The following is a 23695-nucleotide window of genomic DNA, read 5'->3' on the forward strand; positions in this document are numbered from 1 at the left end:
TCGCTAACGTCGCGGTCGTCCAACTTCGCGTCGTTCCACGAGAAACACGAGCGCGGCGTGTAACGAGCCGGGGCCGGTTTCTCAAAGGGTGCGAGCTCCACGATTCACGGGACGGGACGAGTGACGTAACGGAAGCGACCGAAGGAGGAAGTTGTGTGTATGTTCGTGTGTATGTGTGTCCGGGCAAGACGGGATAAGACGGACGGGATAATACTACACCTTTCTGTTTGGAATATCGTGGTCGATCGTGTCTGAAAATTCATAGGTGTATCTCATCGCGGGAACGCGAGAGCCATCTTTTCTCTTCGTCGGAACACGACGATGGAGACGCGACGTGGCCCGATTCAAGCGTAAGCCAGACGAATGAAGGCTAATTGAGAGGTCGATGAAACGATTAAGCGAGGTGGTACGTCGGCGCGTTGAACGCGGAACGAGGAGGAGAGATTGGCCCGCGGATTGGAGGCGAGAAACGAGACGCGAGAGATCGCTCTCGCATTTTACCCGTCGTTTTACTCGTCGTTGCGAACGCGTCCGTGAATACGTATGCAGGTATACTTGGAATCGAGTGGAGGAGGACCTTCGTCGTCGATCAGCGACCTCTTTGGTCGTTGCGACTGCGAGCGGGAGAGCACGTCGGCGAACGCGACGCGGGGGCCGTCGCGGCCAAGAATTTCAATATCGATCCCCGGCTGCTCCGGCCGAGTCACGAATGTAATTGTCGCAGCAACAACGAGGAAAGTGGAAGAGAGCCGGTTGATCGAGTTCTATTAAAGTGTTTCTCAATCGTTTAGCCTGTAACCCCGTCCTCTCGCGTTTGGTCTCTGGCCGCTTCCTTCTGCTCGACGAGTTCTCTTTCTCTCGTTGTCGTCGTCCCTTTTGTCGTCGTAAAACGCCTGCCGTAGTAATTGCCAGCAGCGGGTCTATTTTTTCTTTCCTTTCTCCCTTTCTTTTTTTTCTCTCTTTCCTTTCCTTTCCTTTCCTTTTCTTTTCGTTGCGACGGCCAAACGGTATTACCGTCGTAAAATGAGTGAGAGAGGGGGAAAAAGAAAAGGAACGAAGGAGCAAGGTCGAAGAGGGAGAACGGTCCCTTCGTCGTCACTCTACCATAATGGTGGCATCACGTGCGCTGGCAGCTATATATGCTCTAGCAACGCAATAATAAATTGCTGTGCCGGCTATAGTTTTATCGTTTCATTTACGACGACGACGATGTCTACTCTCCGCTCTCGTTTCCGAATCCGATGGGACTATAAAGATAAATAAGAACGGGCTCGAAGGTAAACGGGCGGAGCGGGCGTACGACCGTCTGCAAGGTCGTTAAACCAGCTTCGACCGAGGAACCAGGCGGCTCGCGGAAGCATAGAGAAAGAGGCCGGAAAGAAAAAGCCAGAGGAAGGGGTGGAAATTAAATAACGAACCAGACGCCTTTACTTTTTTAACGACGACCAAGCCAAGGAATATATGATCGCGTCGTCGTAAATGCGTTACCGCCGCCCTGCTATTAGCGCTACCCTTTATTTCGTTCGCCGATCCATAATTCGAGACTATCGACTGTCTCGTGTCTCTCTCTCTCTCTCTCTCTTTTCCCCCTCTCTTCGCCTCTCGCCGTGCTTCTGTTGGCCGACGACGTCGTGGTCCAAGTCATAATTCACGACGTCTCGTTCTCGCGTAATCAACCGTAAAGTGTAACGCCGTAAATGTAGTTCCAGGCTTACAGGAGACACACTGCGGTGATCCTTCGATGACGAGGGTTAACTTACAGCGCAGTGCGTCTTGTGATTTCTTTCTATCGCAAACGGAACTCTTTTCCACGTGATATTTTCCAAGCAACGATATTTCTTTCTGAAAACAGTATTGTTTCTGTAGGAACCTGCGAACATAATTGCGACATCTGTCCTTTACTAATTGTATGACGTGTGAATATGTGCTGAACACAGTACACTCTGTGGCTACAAAGTCTTATGTCTTCGCTTGTTTTCCAATCTCAGAGCTATAACATTGCATTGTAACAAGACAACATCTAGAGAGTGAAAGTAAAGTGTCAGTAATAACTATCTTCGAAATCGTTAACAGTTTCAATCGTCGACGAATGCTAATAGCGCGTCAGCGTTTCTGTTCTCGATGCTTTTGCAAAGAGTAAAATTAGCTTTTACTCGGTGAAGAGACACAAGGCTCATTTAGGTTGACGTTAGCAACTCGTTGCTTTGGCAAAAGGGAACACTGGCCGAATTAGGAGCCAGTTACGTTAATTACGTTTCGTTTATTTAAGCCGATGACTTGGTCGCGCGATGCAGCGAGGAGTAAAAAGCGAATTCGATCGTTTGTTTCCAGAACGAGGGCAACAGGCGTGGCAAGATCAACGCCGTCTGTAATCTGGCTGTCGTTGCTACTGACACTGGGAACGAGGGCAACGTCGTCGGCGACGACGAACATGACGAACGTGTCGCCGCTGGCCTCGACGGTGAAGCCGATCACGACCACGGAAGTAGTTTATCAGCGGTTCGCGATCGAGCCGATGGATCAGACGGCGGTGATTGGCAGCCGAGTGACGCTTCCTTGCCGGGTCCTCGATCAGAAGGGCCCGATTCAATGGACAAAGGACGACTTCGGCCTTGGCGCCGTCAGGAACCTCACGGGATACGAGCGTTACGCCATGATCGGCAGCGACGAAGAGGGTAAGTGAATACTCGTGATACCGCTCGGTCGAGAATCGTGGGGAGAAAGGCGCGAAAGAAATGTAAAAATCCAACACGTCCGTAGATTATGTGCCCTTTTTTTCTCTATCTGAATAGCTAGTCTAAAGCTCGTCAGTGAGAACGAGTGCAACGCGCGTTGGTAAAATCTTTCCTCGGAGCGCGAACGCGAGCGAAATCGATCTGCATGACAATAGCGGTCATTACTGAACGTAAGAAAAAATACGCGTGCATAACCACGTGAAAGCAGACGCGTGTTGACGTTAACCGAACGTTTCGCCGATTTACAGATTTTTATGCATTTCGTTGGTGAATTTTGAAGGTACAAAAGAGCGCGCGTAATGCGAAAAGATACGTAAGAGTATTCAAAGTCGGGAACACTCGTCGTGGAACAAATCTCCGAGCGTAGAATTTCGCTTCTTCGGTCATGTTCATAAAAATACGAATTTCCATGACAACACTCGTATTCGCCCCCACACTGGTATTCTGCCAGTCGTCTTCCGGTAAAATACGGCGTGGAATCATGGGAAATTCGGAAACCGTCGCGTATAGAAGCAAGTGAAACGGAACGGGCACAGTCAGACAATCTCTGCAAGAAGAGGGAGACCTTCCGTCCGTTCGATTCTTCCAGCGTGTACACTACTTATTACCACTACCGCCGAAACGAAACAAAACCCATTCGCGAAACATCCTTTGTAACCCCGGGAGGGTCCCTGTGCTTCGAATCCGGCACACCTCGGTCGACCGTGAAGAGAATCCATCGCTTTCCTTTCCTTCCCTCACCACTCCCCTCCACCCATCCTGCGTTCCTTGCCGTGGATAAAAAGGAAGGGAGCGGCAGCGTTCTACTTTCCAATGTGTTTGTTGCGTTTAAATTACACGGTGTCCTTAAGGAGAGGCGGCATCTCCGCAGGCATTCGCGAAATTGCTTTCCCCTTTGTTGCACGTGGGAGACGAGGAAGGAACAGCGATATTGGAAAATGCTTATGCGCACGAACAAATTGAAACTCCGTATTTGCAAACAAGCGGGACAAGAAAACCGAGGCCGTGGCTGCGGCGGTGTTCCGTCGTTCCCCGTCGTTCCCGGTTTATTCTCTCGTAGGAGGATCCTTCTCGGAGTCTGAAGCCAAAACTTACTTGCGCTAGCCTGTCGTATTTAAAGTTTCCGCAGGACCGTAGACTGTCGTTTGGCTCGCCTAATACGAAATTTCACGGCGCTGCGATAAACTCCCCCCCGCCCTACTCTCCCACGAGCCTAAACTCGTTCCGGGGATAAAGCTCCGACTCCGGGCTAACGACTCCCCTAACGAACTGCCCGCTGGTATTAACCGCAGACTCCGCGGGGAAACGCGAGAGAAGTGTCGATATAATCGAACGCGCCTACGATAAAGACATGTACGAAGGATTAACCCTCCGCCTGCCGTGCCATAGTCACAATTTTGAGTCGGGTGTCTGTGTTGGTACAATATCGGTGAGGACCTCGGTCTCGAGCGACCGTTACACTCTGTACAGTATCGGACGACCCTAAATATGCATTAGTGGGATATCCGCGTGAGTCAGAAATGAACTGAGGTTCAGTAGTCGAAGGGTTAAAAAAAAAAAAGAAAAAAAAAACAGAAGAAAAAGAGGAAAGAGAAAAGATCTCTTCTTTACACGGATCGCGTTCAAGGGCGGCACTCGCGATGCAAGGCGAGCAGATATCGCAGCTGAATGACCGGTAACAGACGTACCAACGCAAAAGGGTGGAACATATTTTCAGGGATGAGCTAGAAATCGAATGAATCTCGATGGTGGCACGGTCGCGTTCCACCGACAGCGCCATTTCCTTCGCGCTCGTTTTCCGTATTTTTTTCTCCCCGGCGCCATTGGTCAGCGGCGGCACGCAGCTGCGATACAGCGACGGGTCAGTTTGCACGGGCCAAATTCAATTTCCTGCGGCCTATTGATTTTTTTCTTTTCCTTTCCACTCTTTTTTTTTTTTCTTTTTCTTTTTTTACTTTCTAGCGGTACCTTTTTTCTCGCTGCGTGATGGAATTGTAAAAAGAAAAAAAAAGGAAAGGAAAGGGGAAGCTGAGGAGAAAGGAATAACCGATCGAGTGAGTAGCGAGAGAAAGGTGGAACGATGCGAAATATTTTACGCGGAGCGGGTGCACGAGCCGTGTACGTATCGTCGTTGCGAAACACGACGAGCCGCCGTCAGACGCTTGGCGCGTAATGAAACACGCGTTACGCGTTCAACTTGATGGTATTTTGACGTACGCGTCGGCGAATCGACTGCTGAAAAATGTAGAAGAAAGGCAGAGTCAGAAGGAGACAGCGGGGTATCGTGGATTACGATGATACGAAGCAGGCTTTCGAGGGAAAAGATTCAGACGGATTGCCTTGCCGGCATTATTCGAAATAACGGTGTACTCGCGAGAAGGAAGTTCGAAAGCCTGCAAGTCCGCGAAGAGAGTCGATAACGCGGTAGTATTAACGGTGCCACAGGCGGCAACTTAAATTGCCTTTTTAACGAGTTTCGAAAAATGTGCGCATCGCCAACGTAACGTCCAACGCTAGGTCGGCGTTGAAGCGTTGCAGTGGCGCGGAGCGAAGCCGCAGGGATGGATACGTTCGAGGGTGGTCAATCCCTGGGAGGGATGGAATTAACGACGCGACGATTCACTGACGAAAGTTTTCTTTGGCTGGGCGCGCGAGATCGATGAATCGGTGAAATTGAAAGGCCCCCGAGGGATCCTTTTTCAGGGGCTGTTCCAGGCCAATTGGAAATTGGCCGGTTATGCTCAGCCAGCAGGGATGGACCGACCGGCCGTTTATTCGATTACCTGCCAATTAACCACCATGCGCGGCCGCAAAGAATTCCTTTGGCGGAACGCGGAACAGCCAATCTAATCGATTCGCAGCCGCAGGCTATTTTGCGCGGCGTCGCTCGTGCCGGCCGGCAGATTTAGCAATTTCTCCGTAACCGACGTGTGGCCGCGAATGTGTGTCATCGCGTGGCCATCGTCCGCCGATATCCTAATATCATAATAGACGCGAGCGTGCAATTCAACCGAGCGCAAACGCGAAAACAACAAACGCGCACGCGTCGTTTCGTCGTCCGTTTCGCGTTTCTCTTTCTCGTTTCTCGTTTCTCGTTTTCGTTTCCCCCCTTCGTGCTCGTATTCGTTTTCGTTTTCGTCTCGGTCCGACACTCGAATTCGCGCGCGACGCTTTTTCCCTCCTCTCGTCCGTGTCTAATACCGCAAAAAGCTGCAGCGTTTCGGAGGTTTATCCAGTGAAAAATTTCCGCGTTCCGCCACGATAAAACATCGCTGGCCGTACGGTACACACGTATCGGCCAGAGCTTTGCCCCCGTTCCCCTCCCACTCGGACACCGGCCGCACCATACGCTCTCCTTTGCCCTCTATTTGCACTGTTGCTGTCCCTCTTTCGCGCGACGAGGATTAGCAACAACCGATTTTACGATACACATTCTCTCTCTCTCTCCCACTCCATCTGCGTCGATATTATATAGGTTATGCTCGCGTACAATTCACCAACTCGCCGGTGCCCTGTACCGCGAGTACGTGTGCTGGTGTGTGCTGGGCGAAACGCGAGCACGACGCGGGGGCGACGTATCCGCGCGGCACGCCATACTGCAGCCGCGGCCGCGTGTGCTCTCGTAACAATCACGCCGGCTCGGAACGATAAGATTCGTGGCAGGCGAGAGGCAATTTAAGCCAACGGCCGCCTCGTATATACACCGTGTACCAGGCTAACTCTATTACCCGAGCTATTCCCTTTACTTTTCGAGTTTCGAGACGGTGCGCGAGCCTCTGGTTCGCGGAAGTTGCGTGCGTGGCCCCGGCTGCACGCCGAGGAAACCGACGAGAACCGTTTTCGTTTCGAGCGTGTGCCGTTCAACTCCCCGACATCGGGCAGCGCCGTTTCATTTTGACACGATTTTCCCCCAGTTTCAGCTGAGAAAGAGACAGTGATTACTCTCTCTTTCTAGCTTTCCGTTTCATCGACTTTCGCTTCAATTTTGTGGGAAGCCCTGTTTACTCGCGCGAATACCCCTTGCTCACCGCGAATTTCTTATTAGCCTTGAATAGGTATGTAATTGGGCTGCGAGAAGCTTACTATCTGGGAATCGCGGGCCGTTTGGGAAACTCGTCTTGAAAATTCCACCTTTTCAATTAACCAACCAAGTTCTTTCGGCTGATCAACAAGATACTTTCAATTAATCAACAGAGAGTTTTACATCGTTATATAAGACTCTGTCGTCGTTAAAGAACAGTAGTGTCTCGTGTATTGAAAGTAACATCGAATTAATCGCAACGCGTGTGGTTTACTGTGATTAAAGTTATATAAATGTAAAATCACATTGTTGAATACCTATTAACCAGCTCTCGCGTCGAACAATGCACAGTGTTTACAATACGCTCGGAAGTTTCTTCTCTTAATTGCTTTCTTTCCAATTAAACCTAAACCACGCGCATAAATACGCAGTTTTTTACTTCGTCTACCTTTATTTCGATACTCGCACATAGTTAAATACAGGAAAGGAAATACTATCGCGCTACATAGCTATTTATCAGGGTCTTTTAATCCCTTGGCTCACTTCACATTGCCGGAATAAAACCAAAGGTGCCTATAAATGCCCGCCAAATGTTATTGACAATAATTGCGAGAAAAATATATTGGATCAGACGTAAGCGAATTCTAATTCAAAATTTTAATATATTATTCAAACTTTGATTATTTTACAGTTATTTCATAAGTGAAATTTCACTTAATGAAAACCTTGAAACGAAAAGGTTTCGATAATAAATTAATTGCAAAATGTCGCAAATACAAGTCACCCACGTTTCGAATTTTACTATACCTTACTATTAGATACATTACAAAGCTTGCTGCAGTTGCTGTTAAATTTTTAACACGTGCAACTAACAATTCAACACGAGTAACAGACAAAATAAAAATAAACGTAAAAGAGTTAAACAGTCAGAGTTAAAAACAACTGGCATTAGAAACGGTTAAGTGAAACTCGACCGTGCAACTACGAGTACAGCCGCGAGTCAACCAACATCTTTTGGTCTCGCGAGGAGAAAGAAGATGTCCGTTCAATGGCTCGATAGTAAGCGAAAGCACTTTAGACGATAAGGTCGGGACACTCTGCACTTTGCTGCGCTGGTGGGTTTCGTCGGTAACAAGGCGAGGAACCGTGTGTTACGTTTCCATAACATTATCGCAGCTTCAACGGTTGCCGACCATACCGTTTTCGCTACGAACGCAGGATCGTTCGTATTGGTTCCCGTTGCTGTTGCTGCTCGGTCTTTAACCACGGCCACAAAGTCGACGAGCGCCCAAAGTCCGCCCCGACCAGACTTTTCCACCGTTCAAGTCCCCTTCATCCCGCCGGGATTAATTAATTTAGAAGCATTTCGTTGCAACGAGAGGAGAATCGTCGATCGTTTTTGTGTGTGTGTGTGTGTGTGTGTGTCGCGAATTCTCGATAGAAGTACCACGATGTCGAATCGACCGTAAATTGCGACGCGCGAGCTGTTTGTTCCCTCGAGTTAAATGCGAGACTTGGGGCTTTCTTCTCCATCTTCACGAAAGACGAATCGTCCATGTTTCACGTTTCGTTTAGACGGAAGTCGGTTCAAACGGGGAAACGGTTCTTTCTCCATCGAGCGTCTGCGACACAGTGACCAAAATGCCTTTGGTGTTCCACGGCTCGTGGCTTGCCATCAGACTGGAAACGCCGGGGCAAATATTTTCCCTGGGTCTCTCGCGATTTACCTGCGGCAAACAAATCTTCCAGCTGCGGAGTATCGGCAAAACTCGCGAGACTGTCGATAGAACGCGACGCGAGCTTGCGAGGCAGAGAGAGGTCGATATCGGGAAGTGGTGGCGGAGCAGTCGCGATTCCGTGACTTGGTCGACTTGGCCCGATCCGATTCGGCGGTTCGGTCGCGAGTTCCGGCCAAGTAATCGCAGTCAGGCTTAAAGACGCGAACATCGATTCCAGAAGATGGCGGACGCCAGAGGAGGATGGCAGTTCCGGTCTGGCCCTGGGATCCCGCTATCAGTCTCTCGTGGAACTCGTGGCCGCGACACGAGTTCAGTTTCGCCCAACAATGGAGTTCGAGGCTCCCTTAACGCTCGAGTTGCTCTCAATTTGTGCGGAGCCCGTGTAGATTAGTAAACAGCTGCAACGACGCTCAGAGGCTCGGCCGAGCTATAGGTACGTGGATGTAACTTGAGGGCGCAAGTGGAGCGAGGGAGTTGCCGACAGTGTCGCGAGGCGTATCGATGAATAGATGAGACGCGACGTGGCTGCGATAGATGACTGGATGGCCGGCAGCTTTCGCCTCGTTCGTTCGTTCGGTCACAGCAGCCGGTGTCTCCTACGTGTCTCCGCTTTTAATGGACGAACACAGTGTGTTCCTTGAAGAAGCAGCGCGGCCGTGCGACGCGCAACCCGCGCGGATAACTTGAAATTAGTTCCGAAACATTTGTCGCGCGCACACGCGCTGCACCGCTCGACTAATGCGTCCAGCCGGAGGAGATCGATAGCCGGTGATCGCGGGGTGTTGGAAATGGCCGTGTTACGAGGATGAGACGCGCGTTAATCGCTTGGCAGCCGCGTGGAGCCACAGCCGGGGGTTGCCCGGCCCGGATGTCTCTCCGTGTGTCTCTAAGCGGGGATTAGGAGGGGACAGGGCTCGATCGAGAGGAGAGAATCCTTCGGCCGAGATGTGTACGTATGTAGGATGCGTTCGTGGACAACTCGCTCGGCAAATGAGACATTATCGCCGGATCCTACCGAGAAAACCATCTGTATTGCAATCTGGTTGTTGCAGTGATCGTCAGCAACAATCTTTCCTTCCCTCTTCGTCGTCCTACATGGTACTTGGCTCGATGTTTCTCTGACACGCCGCGATCGTCGTTCGCGCGAGCCTGCGAAGAAGACGATCGAACCTCGCGCAAGAAGCGAATTCCATCACGGCGGCCCCGTAACAGGATGCGAAACCTGCACGACCGGATTCGTCGGTTCCCGCGGACATTGAGAAACAAGCGATTGGGAAAAACGCGACCGCGTATGTACTTGCTCGTTGTCGCGAACTCGAAGAGGATCGTCACTCCTGTTGCGAGACACCGCGCGAAATTCTCCGCAGTCTAAAGGATATCATCGAGCAGCCCATCGATGATTATAAAATAAGAGGTGTTGAAACGGTCTTAATAAGAGGTAATTTCCCACGAATAAGCCAATTATCGCTCGTTAATATCCGGCGGAACGCGATATTAGCTCTCGAATTGACGATCTCGCGCGCGGCCTTGTTCAACCGGCTCGTTATCGATCCGGGGCCCAATAGATACGTTTAATTAACACCGGTATCTTGGCGAAATTCGCGGTGGAGAAACGGGAGGGCGAGATCTACGGAAGCGCATAAATTCACCGCGTGGCGCGGGGCATATTAATGGCCGCGGCTCGATAGCCTTACCCGAGGTAATCCGAGGATTTTTCGATCGGCCAGCCCCGACCGGTCGATTTCAGTATCAATTATCCGCGTCCCGGGCGGCTTAGACGGTGGCAGAGCCGCGCGAACGGCAGCAGAAAACGGCAGCAACAACATCGTCAGCAAGCTCGGCAGGAGCGAGCGTGGTTACAGGTTGTGAGGCAACCTGCACGACCGGCTCCGCCCGCTTCTGCTGCCGCAACCGACTCGATTAATCGGTCTTACCGGTTTTCACCGGGCGTCTCTCTCTCCCGCGGCTCGCCAGCGGCTCTCTCGACAGGTACCACGCATCTGCGCACTGGCCGTGCCTTGTCCTTTTAAATCGCCATCTTCTCTCCTCTCCTCTCCTCTCCTCTCCTCTCCTTGGTCTTTCTCCGCTGCTCTGGTCGTTGCTTGCATATACATGTACATGTAGCGAGCAGAACGATATGGAGAGATACGTAAAAAGTGCCGTCGACGATGCGCGAACTGTTACAACTGTGAAACGAAAAATTCACTTGTCCGGCGACCTCGATCTCCCTTTACAATCACGGTGAAATCCTCGCAATGAATAACATGAATCAATCTCACTCTTCTTGTCCCTCGGTCAAACGATTTTTCAATTGTTCCCGGTTGGAAAGGTAGAGAACGTCGAATAATAACCGGCGACCGGTTGATCGAATCTGTTAAGAGGCGCACAGTTGATCGGAGGAAATTTTTTTTTGATCGCTCGCCGAACGTTTAATGAACCCTTTATACGGCGATGTTTAATTGAATAGAAAATGACGTACCATTAATATAAGCGGAATAAATGGTCGGTTTGTGTCGGTGAAATTACGCCGAAAATGAGCAGAAATGAAACGCAACGTGCCAGCCAACCAATTGTTCGACTTCTACCTCTCCGATATCCCCGAATATTAAATCTGTCGGCAAATAAGCCATACTTGTTGCTAATTTTGCATTTCGCTCCGCCAAAAAGCGTGGAATACCGGCGGCCAATTAAACCGAGACCGGACACGTTCGAAGGCCCGGGACACTCTGACGAAATACGATATTTAAAAACGGCACATGAAAGTGCAGATGAACGTGGAGTCGTTCGTAGAAAATCCTCAACTACGCATTATCGTGGAGTTACGAACATGCTACAAGCAGTACGAACTACACGAAATTTGTTTGATATTTAATTTCATATGTTGCGCTTTACGTTCTCTCTGAAAGAAATGGATAATAAAATTAAATCGAGTGAAATTTCGAAATTAAGTGACGTAAAGCCTGAATTTTCGTGGCTCCCTGGAGGGTTTTCAAACTTTTGCTGAATCGCCACCGTGTATATTCTCTCTCTCTCTCTCTCTCTCTCTCTCTCTCTCTCTCTCTCTCTCTCTCTCTCTCTCTCTCTCTCTCTCTCTTTCTCTTCACCTTAATCCAGCGTATTCGTTAACAACACGACCGATGTCACGTCGAGGAATCCTCGTAACGTGGACCGTTGTTTGCCCTTGGAAAATCCGACGCGTCGCGCAGCAAAGGGGAACGTTTTACATCGCGATTTCGCAGTTAACTCGGTTTTAAATTCGCGGCGGCCGGCCTCGGAAAAAAATTTTTGCCACTCGACGCCGCGGTGAGCGAGCGGGAGCGAGCCGGAGAGCGGCGGGCGAGACAAAAGCTCCATTTAAGCGCTTCAACGCAATTTTATGAATAGAACGGGCAATAAAACGCGGGCGCGAGGGGAGAAAGGAGCGAGCGGCGGATAAGTGTGTCTCGTTTTCGAGATTTTTCAACGCGCGACGGTGAAGAGGCGAAGAGGAGGCTGGGATTCCGCGCGAACGCCGTCCGATTAATTCGCGAAATCTAGCCGCAGAGAGGAGGAGGGGGAGAAGCGGAAATGCCGAGCGCGACAAGAAAGGGAGCTTCACCGAAAAAACAAGGAACCGCGCGACCGGTAACAATCGGTCCCGCGAATAATAGGTTCCGCGCGGCACCGTGGTCGCAGATTTGCCGCGATACAGCGGATGTCGGACGGTTATCACGCCCTCTCTCTCTCTCTCTCTCTCTCTCTCTCCTCTCTCTCTCTCTATTCCAACTTCGCTTCACAACCACAATCCACGATTCCGATTTCGCGCGATATCGCCGGGATCTAACGTCTACCAATGTGTATGCTAATGGCCCGAGAGCCATTTGCCCTGCTGCGACGATGACGCGTTTCTTCTCTTTTCTTTTTTTTTTTTTTTTATATACACCAAGGCCGATACAGTTTCGGCGTAAATTTCTGGCGATCGAAATCGACGGCGATAAGCGTGACAGATCGGTATCGCGGCGACCCACGGCCGGGTCTAATTATCCGTTATCACGTCCGCCATAAATTCACGGACAATGTCCAACAGCGACGAAGCCCGATCTTCAGAAGGCATCCGTTATTAGATATACACGGTGGCGCCCGGCGATGTTCCAGCAGCGCGCGTCCCTGCGATATCTGATTAATATCGCACGCTCTCGAATACGGCACGTGTTTGCTGGTGGCAACAATATTTGGACACCCGATAGGTATCTGCTACAAGCGGCTGGTGTAATTGCCGGCAGCCAACACGTGTCACATTCGCCCGGTTCGAACGTTCTACGAATTGTTCGACGAGCGAAGAATTTGCTACGCTGTCGCGTTCCGGTACGAGCGGAATCGTTGTCCGCTGATTGTGAGGGAGGGAAAAAGTTTACGAACCGAGCGGGAGAAAAAAGGGACGCGTCGTTGGAATTAGAAACCATGGTAAACCCGGTCGCACGGAATTAATCCGTTTCGCGTCGACTTGTAGTTCTTTCGCAAGAACCGATTAAAAGGCTATCGCAAAGTTTGGCTCCGCGTTTGGCGAACTTTCGTCGTCCGAACGACGACGTTTTCACGGAAGATCGTTCCTCTCGTCACTTCCTCGTGATTCCACGTGACGTGTCGCACAAAGCCGCACCGCCGACGAGCGCCTCGAAATCGGTTGCAACGCTGCCTGAATTTCCATTATCCGCCGGGTAAGTTATCCCCTCGGCATTGGGCGAGGATTAAAAAACCATCTCCGTGGATCGAGACGTTCCACGGGGAAACGTTTAACGTCCAAAGAGGAACGGACGTCTTTATCTAACGTTCGCCGGCGAGAAGTTTCGGCGGAAGAAACGGGGCAAAGCCGAGGGAAGCCCCTAATCGCTGACTCCCGGCTGCCGTCGTTTCCAATTCCCGATTTTGCGGAGTTCGATGCTCCACCGCTGGTGGAAAGATCGACAGCGTCGAGCAACCAGCATCCATCGTTATCGCGTCGTCGAGCAAGCTACTAAGCGCTCTACCTGGCACTCGCTCCTACACCTCGCTGCGTTCCAAATGCGGAGCTATGCCGGCCGCGCTTCCCTGAAATTTACAGATGCGATTAATGTCACGACTGGCTCGTCCGGCGCTCGTTCGCTCGCCTAACTATTACTAGCTCTCGCAGGCCTAAGCTATTATGTACCAACTTCACTCGCGAATTATTGCCCGTTCATGGTGTGCTTGTTGTTTCTGTTTCGTCGATACGCGAACGAACTTTTTTGCTTTCATTACGAACGCTGGATGTATACGGCGTTTATTGACGTATTGGAGTAATCACATGTTAGAAGTACGCTTCAGCCATTGAGACGAGTTTTTCTATTTTCTTTATTCGACAGTGGAATATTTCTTTCTCAATCTATTGCAATTCGGAAGAGACCAGCTATAGGTACAAGTGTTGATTTCTTAAAAATTTGAGATTAAATTTTTATTCAAGAATTAAAGTTTGTTTAGAAACAAAAAAAAAAAAACATTTCAAACCCTTGTCAAAGTTTTACCGAGAAAAAAGATTCAACAGTGAAATATTCATACGATAAAAAAATCGTTGTAATAAAAAGTCTTTCTCAATCTGTCGCAATTGGGAAAAGACCGATTATAGGTACAATCAAAAATCTCCTAAAAATTTAAGGTTAAATTTGAAAAATTAGATTAAGTTAAATTGAGAAGTATTAAGAATTAAAATTTGTTTAAAAAAAAAAACATTTCAAACTCTTGTCAAAGTGTTACCGAGAAATTCAAGAAAGATTCAACAGTGAAATATTCATACGATAAGAAATCATCGTAATAAAAATTCTTTCTGAATCTGTCGCAATCCGGAAAAGACCGGTCATAGGTACAACCATTAATCTCCTAAAAGTTTAAGATTAAATTTGAAAAATTAGATTAAGTTAGATTGAGAAGTATTAAGAATTAAAGTTTGTTTTAAAAAAAAATATTTCAGACCTTTGTCAAAGTATTATCGAGAAATTCAAAAAAGATTCAAAGTGAAATATTCATACGATAAGAAATCGTTGTAATAAAATGTCTTTCTCAATCTGTCGCAATTCGAAAAAGACCGGTTATAGGTACAACCATTAATCTCCTAAAAATTTAAGATTAAATTTGAAAAATTAGATTATGTTAGGTTGAGAAGTATTAAGAATTAAAGTTTGTTTAAAAAAAAATATATTTCAGACCTTTGTCAAAGTATTATCGAGAAATTCAAAAAAGATTCAACATTGAAATACTCATACGATAAGAAATCGTTGTAATAAAAAGTCTTTCTGAATCTGTCGCAATCCGGAAAAGACCGGTTATAGGTACAACCATTAATCTCCTAAAAATTTAAGGTTAAATTTGAAAAATTACATTAGGTTAAGTTGAGAAATTAATTATATTATATTAGGTTAAGTTGAGAAATTAAAATTTGTTTTAAAAAAAAGGCATTCTAGACCCTTGTCAAAATGTTACCAGAAAATTCAAAAAAGATTCTATTTCAAAACAGATTAAGAACTTAGAAAATGATTCGATCAATGTGTACATTTTGATATATGGAGCGGACTGGATCGCAGCGAAAGGATTTAAGCAGACGTTCTTTCTTTTTTCACCGGGCGAGACTGGTATTTCCAAATATTCGAGGGACAGAATATCTGTTTGAATCCATCAGTGGATAAACAACGTTCGCACAATTCAATTAGAGCTCTCTCGTGATAGGAGTCCGATCGAATGTATCGTTCGTGTAATGAAAATTCATATTTAGATAAATGGATTCAATCGGTGGTTCATTTAATCGGGCACGATCTAAAATTTCATTTCGATAAATGTAATGCATACATACGTGGCAAAAAGAGCAGCGCGACGCGCGGGATATACATTTTCATGTGCTCCATTAAAATTTCGAACGCTGGATTAAAAACAAAGAGGGAGATATGCTCATTGTCCGTCTATCGATAAATAACTAGAGAGAGAAAGAGAGAGAGAGAGCGCTCCGCCGTAACGCAAGATCGACTGTTCCGTCCTTCTTCCTTCCTCGCTTTGAATTTGAAATTGAATGAGAACACGAACCGGTAGCGCTTCCGTTTTCGAACGTTGAGAAATTCGAGCGTATCGCGGAGAACTTCTTGCGAGAATGTAAAAGGAAAGTTACGGGGGAATAACGCGGGGCGGAATAACACGAAGCGATTTTTGCATCTTTTTTGCATGCGGCGTACTCGCATCGATCAGAATAAGAGAAAATAACGCATGCATCGAAAGTTACAGAGGGAGTATGCGCGATCGACGGTTACCATCCAACGCGAGTCAGACGCAGCGGGGAAAGAAGCAAAGACGGATCGTTCATTGTCAGACGCGTATTTGCCTCGATGTGCGAGCTAAGAAGGAGCACATCCCCCCCCCCCACCCGCTCCAGCTGATTTTAATGCATGCATTATTTAAAAAACCGTTTCGAGTAACGCTGGTAACGCGCAGGAGCGCGATGTCGGCATGAATATTTCGCGGAGCGCCGGCCCACGGTACAGCAGGGAATTTTGCACTGTATGTAAAATGAAAAACTTCGAATGGAGTTGCCCGGGAAATGCGCCTCATTCAAGATGTATTAATCCGCGTAATATAACTCTTGAAATTGTTTCGAAAGGAGCGTGCCGTCCTGTGAAAAACGACTTTATGAAACGTGTAACGAAATGCCCCGTTGTTTGTACTTTCACGGCGCCTTCGTCGCGCCGATGGAAACGACGAGCGAGCGAGAAGCCAGCGTCCCGATCGCCTCTTTTCGATCCGCGTTTGAAAAATTGATACCTCCGCGTTTGAAAATAAAAACTTTTATTTCGTTTTTTTTTTTTTTTTTTCTCCCCATTTCCACCTCTTGATACGGTAAATTACGATATTCAATATCTATTTTGCCGCCGATTGGGAACCGTTGTTAATCAATGTTTGAATGGAAAAGAAAACAATGCATATTTATGACGCGCAGATGTACGCTTTATTCGGAAAAAATATGAGATAAATTTGTAAAACACACACACTCACACACACACACACATACACATACACACTCACCGTTGTTACGAAAATAACCGGACGAAAATACGCGATATCACCGCCGCAGTTCATCATGAATTTTATATTCGAACGGTAGAGGCGGAAACGGAACGCGAAGATAAGACGAAAGGTAACAGGAGAAAGAAAGAAACGAAAAGAGAATAGAGATGTGAAAATGAAAGATTTGGAGAAAAGGATCATTCTCGAAATCCTTCACCGCGCGTGCCAGACGTGTGCTTTCGTAGCTCGCGCGAGATCGAACAGAGGTAGAGCGTTTGCACACGGTGGAGCGAGCAACAGGACTGCAGGAAAACTGCAGAAAGTTAGAACAGCGCGGAAAGCAAATATTTGTGTAAAAAACAGAAAACGCTGTAGGGACATACTAACAAGGATACACGAGGGTTTCCCTGTTGGTCGTTCGATAGATACGAGCTGTGAAATACAGTGTTTCTCAGTTGTTTGCTCGGTTGCGTGCGCGGCCGATCAAACGTGCCGTTTTCTTATCGTTGCTCGTTGCACGACGAGGAGAGTGAACGCGAGAGAGCGAGCGAGACGAATCGATACTAATGCGACGACGTATAGCTAGCGGCTCACAACGATCGACGAACACATTGAACGGGGTAAAGAGAACAAAAAAAAAAAAAAATGGGGATCAAAATTGACCCGGCGCAGGGAGGGTTAATGCGCCGGAGCGTAAAGAAACCGTGTATACGAAGAGTCGCACATCATCCTGTGGGAAGCACTTTCCACTTAGAATGAAGATTATAAGAGTTATACCTTCCGAAACTTTTGACGCGTATAACACCAGTGAAACTTATTCAGATTAATAATTCATTAATTTTAAATTCCATTTAAAGTTCACGAGTAACTCCCGCGCCTTTTGCCCGAGAAAAAGCGCGAGAGAAGCTCGAAACGTGTTTCCCGTTCCACGTGCTCGCAACACGAGAACCATAAAAAAACTATATATCCACGACGGATGGAGATATTCGAAATTCGTTAACGAAACAGCCTGCACGCCCATTGTCGCGATGCATTATCAATGGCTCGCTGATTTATTCTCCGTAGGAGGGCTTTGTTCCCTTTCGCCGCGATAACTCGCCCAGCTCCGAACGCGCGCGTACCGTAATTATCGTTCGCGTTCCGGCTTGAAAATTTCTCGATGGCCGTCGACAGTATTGTCGACGAAACAGTCAAAGATACACTCGCTTTTTAATCACTCTGTCTCTCTCTCTCTCTCTCTCTCTCTCTCTCTCTCTCTCTCTCTCGATTGGATCGCGGCGCGATCGTTAACCGATGCAATTACCGGCGACCAACTGGATTTCGCGTTTCGACTGGCGCTTCGATTCGCGCGACACCGAGGTAATCGTGTTTTGTTTCCCGACTTACGTACTGTTACTTTTACCGAGTCAAGGAAAAGTCAAGGTATCGATTGGCCCGCAGGCCGGAGCTAAGAAATTACCACGGCCGTTTCGCAATTTACGACGCAAACCTGCCACTTATAGGTAAGGTCAACTGTGCATTATCGAGATCCGTTTGATTTACCGTAGCAATAAATGCTACGCGTAGCCCTGGCCTCTCCGTTGGTACAGACGTTGTTTGCCCAGTTGCGGCACCAAACGGTCGACGATTATGCCAGCCCAGCCAGAACTACGTTCCTGATTAAAGGATTAGTGGGTTTGCGCCAAGAGATTCGTGATTACACACATACACATCCACACACGGTGATATCGGTGATTCGGCCAGAATCGATGCGACACCATCGCGTAGCGACGATTCACTGCGAAACCTCCAGCGATTTCATCTGTAAAAACAAGCGTCCCCCGTACTCGGCGCAGCACGACCCGATACTTTCAATAACGAACACATCGACGTCGTTTAATGGATACCATCTACTCGATCGACCGGAGGGTTGGCTCGCCACCGGTAACGCGATCTCGCGATACATACAGCGTTATCGCGAGAATATTAGCATTTCATAATGGCTAATTGTCGATCGCGGAAGGTGCCGCGAAGAAACGGAGCTACTTAACGCGCCGTTAAGCAAACATGCAACGTTACAGTTTCCCTTTAATAACAGCCGTGGCTCTAACGTCTCGTCATCGAAACCGTTTTCGTTTCTTCTTTTTTTCCTTTTACTTCTTCTTCTTCTATTTTTGCCTTCTTTTGAATGGTTCCATTTGTACCATTTCTTTTTAGTGGAACGTTCGCGATTCCGTTGACGGTGTAATTATACGGGACGACAAAAAAAGAAGCGTCCGAAAAAAGAAGCAGCAGAGGAAAGCAAAAAGAGAAAGAGAGAGGGAGAGAGAGAGAGAGAAAGGAAGAAAAAAGACTAGGAAATGGGCACACGGTGGCCGCGGTGGCGACAGCGATGCGGTCTCGCCCCGCGCGGCGAGATTCAAAACGATAATGCCATATAATTCCCAGTGTAGGCGAATGTAACGGAAAATTGCGATCCAATTAACCGAAATAATAATGACGGTAATAGCCGTGCTGATTGACATACCGCCACGGCAAATCTGGATTATTCGTTTTAGTTATGTGTATGAAACGACGGTGCTCTCCACTCGTACACTGCACGTGAACGCGTTCATGTACATATCATCTATGTACACGCGCGCGAGCATAATCGCATCGTTCGTTCCGGGAAAAAATGCGAGCGATGCGATCCCCTGCTATTTGCGCAATTTATGCAAACTTCTCGCGTCCCGATTATTGGACCCCGGCGAAGTCTTCATTTCGAAATTTCCGAATATTGCTCCCTTGGCTTAGCCTTCGAAATTTTCCAAGAATTTCGCGAGCCAGTTCCTCGAGGAATAGTCTTTGGCTAGAGGAAACGTGTATGGAAACGCGAGCCGCAAGTAGATCGGAAAACGGTGTTCGATCGTCTTTCGGTACCCCTTTTAAGGCGCTCTTCCCGTGTTAAACGATCCCAAACTGGAACCGGGTTCCTCGAAGTTGAAATCGAAGAGAAGTGGTTTTTCGCCGTTGGTTTTTCAAACGGCAGAGCTCGAATCAATCGGGCAATTCCAACCGACTCTTCAACTAGAATTTCCCTCCCTGTGAACGAACAAACTCTCGAACCCGAGCGTCGATTTTTACCGATTTCCATCGGTATGCGTGTGGAAATGTCGGGGCGTCGAAAGAGATACGAGCTCAGCGTGAAATTGCTATTTAAAATCGCTCACGGGCGTGACAGTCGATTAACCATCCGCATTAACCGTAATACCGGTCTCCTATCTGATAATGGACGTGGCCTATAAAACGGCGGGGATAAGCTTGGAAAATACCGGTGACAGCAAGACGAGTGAACTATTAAGACGCGTGGGTTAACCTAAACGCGCAACACTTCGCCGGGCGGTTCGCAAGCGGATCCAGGTAGCAACGATCTATGCCTTCCAAGCCTGGCTACGCGCAATTAATCATAGTTGTCTGTAGTGGAGTGCTCGTTACCTGTTCCGTATAATTAAAATTAATTATGGCCGTTTGTAATATCACCGACTGCTCCCGTACCAACTAATTGTTCGTGATGCATTGTTTCGCCGCATCCAGTTAGTCGTTAAAGCTCTTCCAGCGTACCTTCTCCTCGCGGCAAAGGGTTTGCCGTCTCTCCCGCTATCCGCCCGTCCGTTTTCCTCGATCCTCGAGCCTGCCTTCCTTCCTTCCTCCCTCCCTTTGTCCGCCCTTTGTCCGAACACGTGGTCGGAAATTTCTGGAATTGTATCTCGAAAAGCAAGGATTTCTAACCTCTGAATTGAACGTTGGTCGTCCCGTCCCGTTTCACGCGTCCGCGCCGGCCACACCGTGAATACTCCGTTTCTCTCACGAATGCGTCAAACTTTTACTGAAAGCTGTTCGCCAACTTGCGCGCGCGCACGGACCAACTATGGCGACTTGGTCGCAACTTGCCCGTGTATCCGGTGAGACTCGTGTATCTAACAATACGATGCACACGATCGGGCGAATCTTGGCTAATTTGTTTAATTTTGACCGACGGGTGACCCATGAAGATTGGATACGAGTTAAGAGATTAGACGAACAGTTTACGAAAATACGTAATAATGTTGATATTACGCAAATGGAGACTCTGACAGATTATATTAAGTGATTAGTTTGGAATATTGGAGAGTTTGACAGATTTTATTCGTATATTTATAAATTTTAGATACTTGAGCGAAAAATTCACAATAATGTAAATATTGACGAGGAAACCTCGTGGCTGGATATTTTTCGATTCGATTTAGTTCTTAGATATGTAATGTTCTAAATACAGCGCGACATGGCGCGAAAGAAAAATAAAAAATTCAACACCAATGGGATAGAAAAATTTTCAAATTCGCCGGATAATTGACATCGACAAACAAAGATAGAATTTTAACATCTAATAATTTATTAGATCCAATCAATCTAATTTAAAAATATCAAATCGAACGTCGTCGTGCCGCAAATATGACACCTACAAGACGTTTTAAAATGCACTTCCAATCTAAATACCTTACGAGCTGGTCCGATCGTTAAAAATGTACGACTCAAAGTCATTCGAGCAACGTTAGAAAATATTTTCGATTCTCATCGCCGAGGCTTTCGAGAAGCTTCGAAAATGTTTCTACACACACAATAGAAAACCACTGGAAAACAATAAAATCGTGCAACGATATCTCTTTTTCCAATTCCCCTTCGATCCCTCTCAGCGAATAAGAACGACGAACGCTCGGGGAATTTGGACTCTCGACGCGAGACTTGCAGTCGTTCTGATGACCGTCAGCTTTGTTTATGCGAAAGTTGCGTTCGCCAAAGTTAAGTTTTGAGCTGATTCTCCGAGTCATTGGTCGCCGTCGTCGTCGTCGTCGTCGTTTTCGAGGAATACGAGCAACGGCGTGCGCGCACGAGTAATTACTGAAACGGCACGGGCGAGGAAATGCGATCCCCGCCGACCTCCTTCCGCAGGAGTTGCCGAAAGTTGGCTGAATGAGCTCCGGAGGAGCGCTAATTATTGTCCTGTAGAATGCGACGGAATCCGTTCGCGAGCTGCACTCGCGAGCCAGCGAGACTGCCAGTTATTTTTGTATCGCGTTGAACAGTCATGACTGGTGTCGATTTTGCGTATATCCATTTGAAGTTCCAAGGACCACTCACTATCTTACTACTCCTACGATTTATTGTTAACTTAACAATTTTGACTTCGACTGTAATTTCTTTGAATAACTGTTTAACTATTCTGATTTGTCATGATTGTACAAAAAATTGTACTTAAAATATTATATGTACTTAAAATATTACTATTCATACGTACTTAAAATATCACTATTAAAATATTACTATTATTATATTATATTAACTGTTCTGATTTGTCATGATTGTACAAAAAATTGTACTTAAAATATTACTATTCTGATTTGTCATGATTGTACAAAATACTTTAAATACTTAAAAACTACCTTCAACGAGTACACTGAGATTGTTTTCTTAGATACCAGTTCATCTATATTGTTTCTAATGTAATACAATAAAATTTTTGTTCTTACTTTATTTTTTGTATGCTTCATGTCGCAAAAAATCTGTTCACAAATATTAGCATGTCCCTAAAAGGGACATTATCAACATTCGTGGGTAAAATTACTCAAATAATAAAATTGTCATAAGTGTTACGTACCTTGGACCTTAACCGTACAAAAGAGCGTGTGAAAAGACGCAGTCAGACGGCGAATTCTTGAGAAGAGAAAGCCCCTACCCTTGCCGCAACTTATCGATCGATAATACTCGGTTCTCGACTATTTCATATTGTTTTTCGTCGTTCGGTTTGTATCGGAACGAAGGATTAGATCTGGCGTGTACGAAGAAAAATTCAGCTGCCGACATTCTCGTTGCCGTTCGATTCTAAATTCGCGCGCGCGCACGCGAGAGAGAGAGAGAGAGAGAATTTCGGATGAATTAGAAGAAGAGCACGATAAACTCCTGCAACGTGACTCAATTAAATTTCAACGATAAGTTTTCGGCGTTACGAGTCCACACAGAGGTATCCGCCTGAAGCCCGAGTCGAAAATTGGTACATAGTGCCAGACACTGTTCCGATATTTCACTCTTCCGTTTCTCGATCGTAGATCAAAACTACACCGCTATAAAGAACGGGCAAACAAACGAGCAGAATGCAATAACGAGCGGGAATGAAAATTCTATTTGTTCGTCTCTCGCGGCGCGGCGTCTAGTCTGGCGCACGATAACGCGCGCCTTTATCGCCACCGCGAAACGTTTCGCGTCCAATTTCCCGTGATATTGCCGCGGAACGAACGTCGGACTCCGCGGCTGAAAATCCTTTCTCTTTTCCAGCGGCGCACGCTAATACACATCTCGCGCCGCATTCACCCGCGAGACACACGTAAAACGGTGGGGAAACGAGACGCGATGTTTATTGCCTCCTTGGCCAGTAAGCCCCGCGAAACCCCTATGAATATTTGCATCTCGCGGAAGAAAGCGCGCCACGTTCGTTGATCCACTTTCCGCCGGCTGCGTTGAAACAGCAGTGTCCACGTAGACCGCGTAAATAGTATGCCGTTTGCCGGATTAATGTGGCGTAAGTGGTTGGGCGAGCGCGATGCGCGCCGGCTTCTATTGAGAGAATACGTTGAAATGCAACTGAATGATTCACGCTATCGTTTGATTTAAACGAATCGGACTTCGCGCTTGAAACGTTGTTTCGTTTTTCAATGTAACGTGGGGTGAGGAAACCTTGGAAATTGCCTAGGTATTCTTTCTTGCTAAGCGGCCTAACAGCGAGGCAATTGTCGCTGCCTGCTGCGTGTCCGATGCGATTGTCGCAGTGAAAAAGAAACCAGAGACTTGGGATTATTTGCCTAATCGCCCGAGTTTTATGAGGGTATGGTTGCGCGAGTGTGCAAAGAACCTGGAGGTTACCAGCTGCAGAGAAAATTATTTAGTCGCGAGAGCGTACAGATCTGGAAAGTATTATAACGTGTAGCAAGTTGTAATAGCGTGAGAGTCTTATTTTTCACTATCTTTCAGTCTGACTTTTTTCAGTATCTGTTAATTCCTGAATTAATAAGCTTTCTTTACATTTATTTTAAACCGCTTACGTTAAAATTATTTGCATTGTCTTTACCCACGATAATTTCGAAAATTGGATCAAAAGAGTTGTCTCGTCTCAG

General features: G+C 47.2%; 1 protein-coding gene across 3 annotated transcripts in view; it reads left to right on the top strand.

Moving 5' to 3' along the window:
• LOC122539019 (irregular chiasm C-roughest protein-like) overlaps positions 1-23695 on the top strand; it is a 179072-nt gene that overhangs the window by 117868 nt on the left and 37509 nt on the right. For all 3 annotated transcript variants that reach the window (XM_043673582.1, XM_043673583.1, XM_043673584.1), the window contains one exon: positions 2332-2675. In XM_043673582.1, coding sequence (XP_043529517.1) covers positions 2332-2675 — 344 coding nt within the window. The remainder of the gene's footprint in view (positions 1-2331; positions 2676-23695) is intronic.

Source organism: Frieseomelitta varia, unplaced genomic scaffold (genome assembly GCF_011392965.1).
Source record: "Frieseomelitta varia isolate USP_RPSP 00005682 unplaced genomic scaffold, Fvar_1.2 scaffold_188, whole genome shotgun sequence".
NCBI classification, from domain to species: domain Eukaryota; kingdom Metazoa; phylum Arthropoda; class Insecta; order Hymenoptera; family Apidae; genus Frieseomelitta; species Frieseomelitta varia.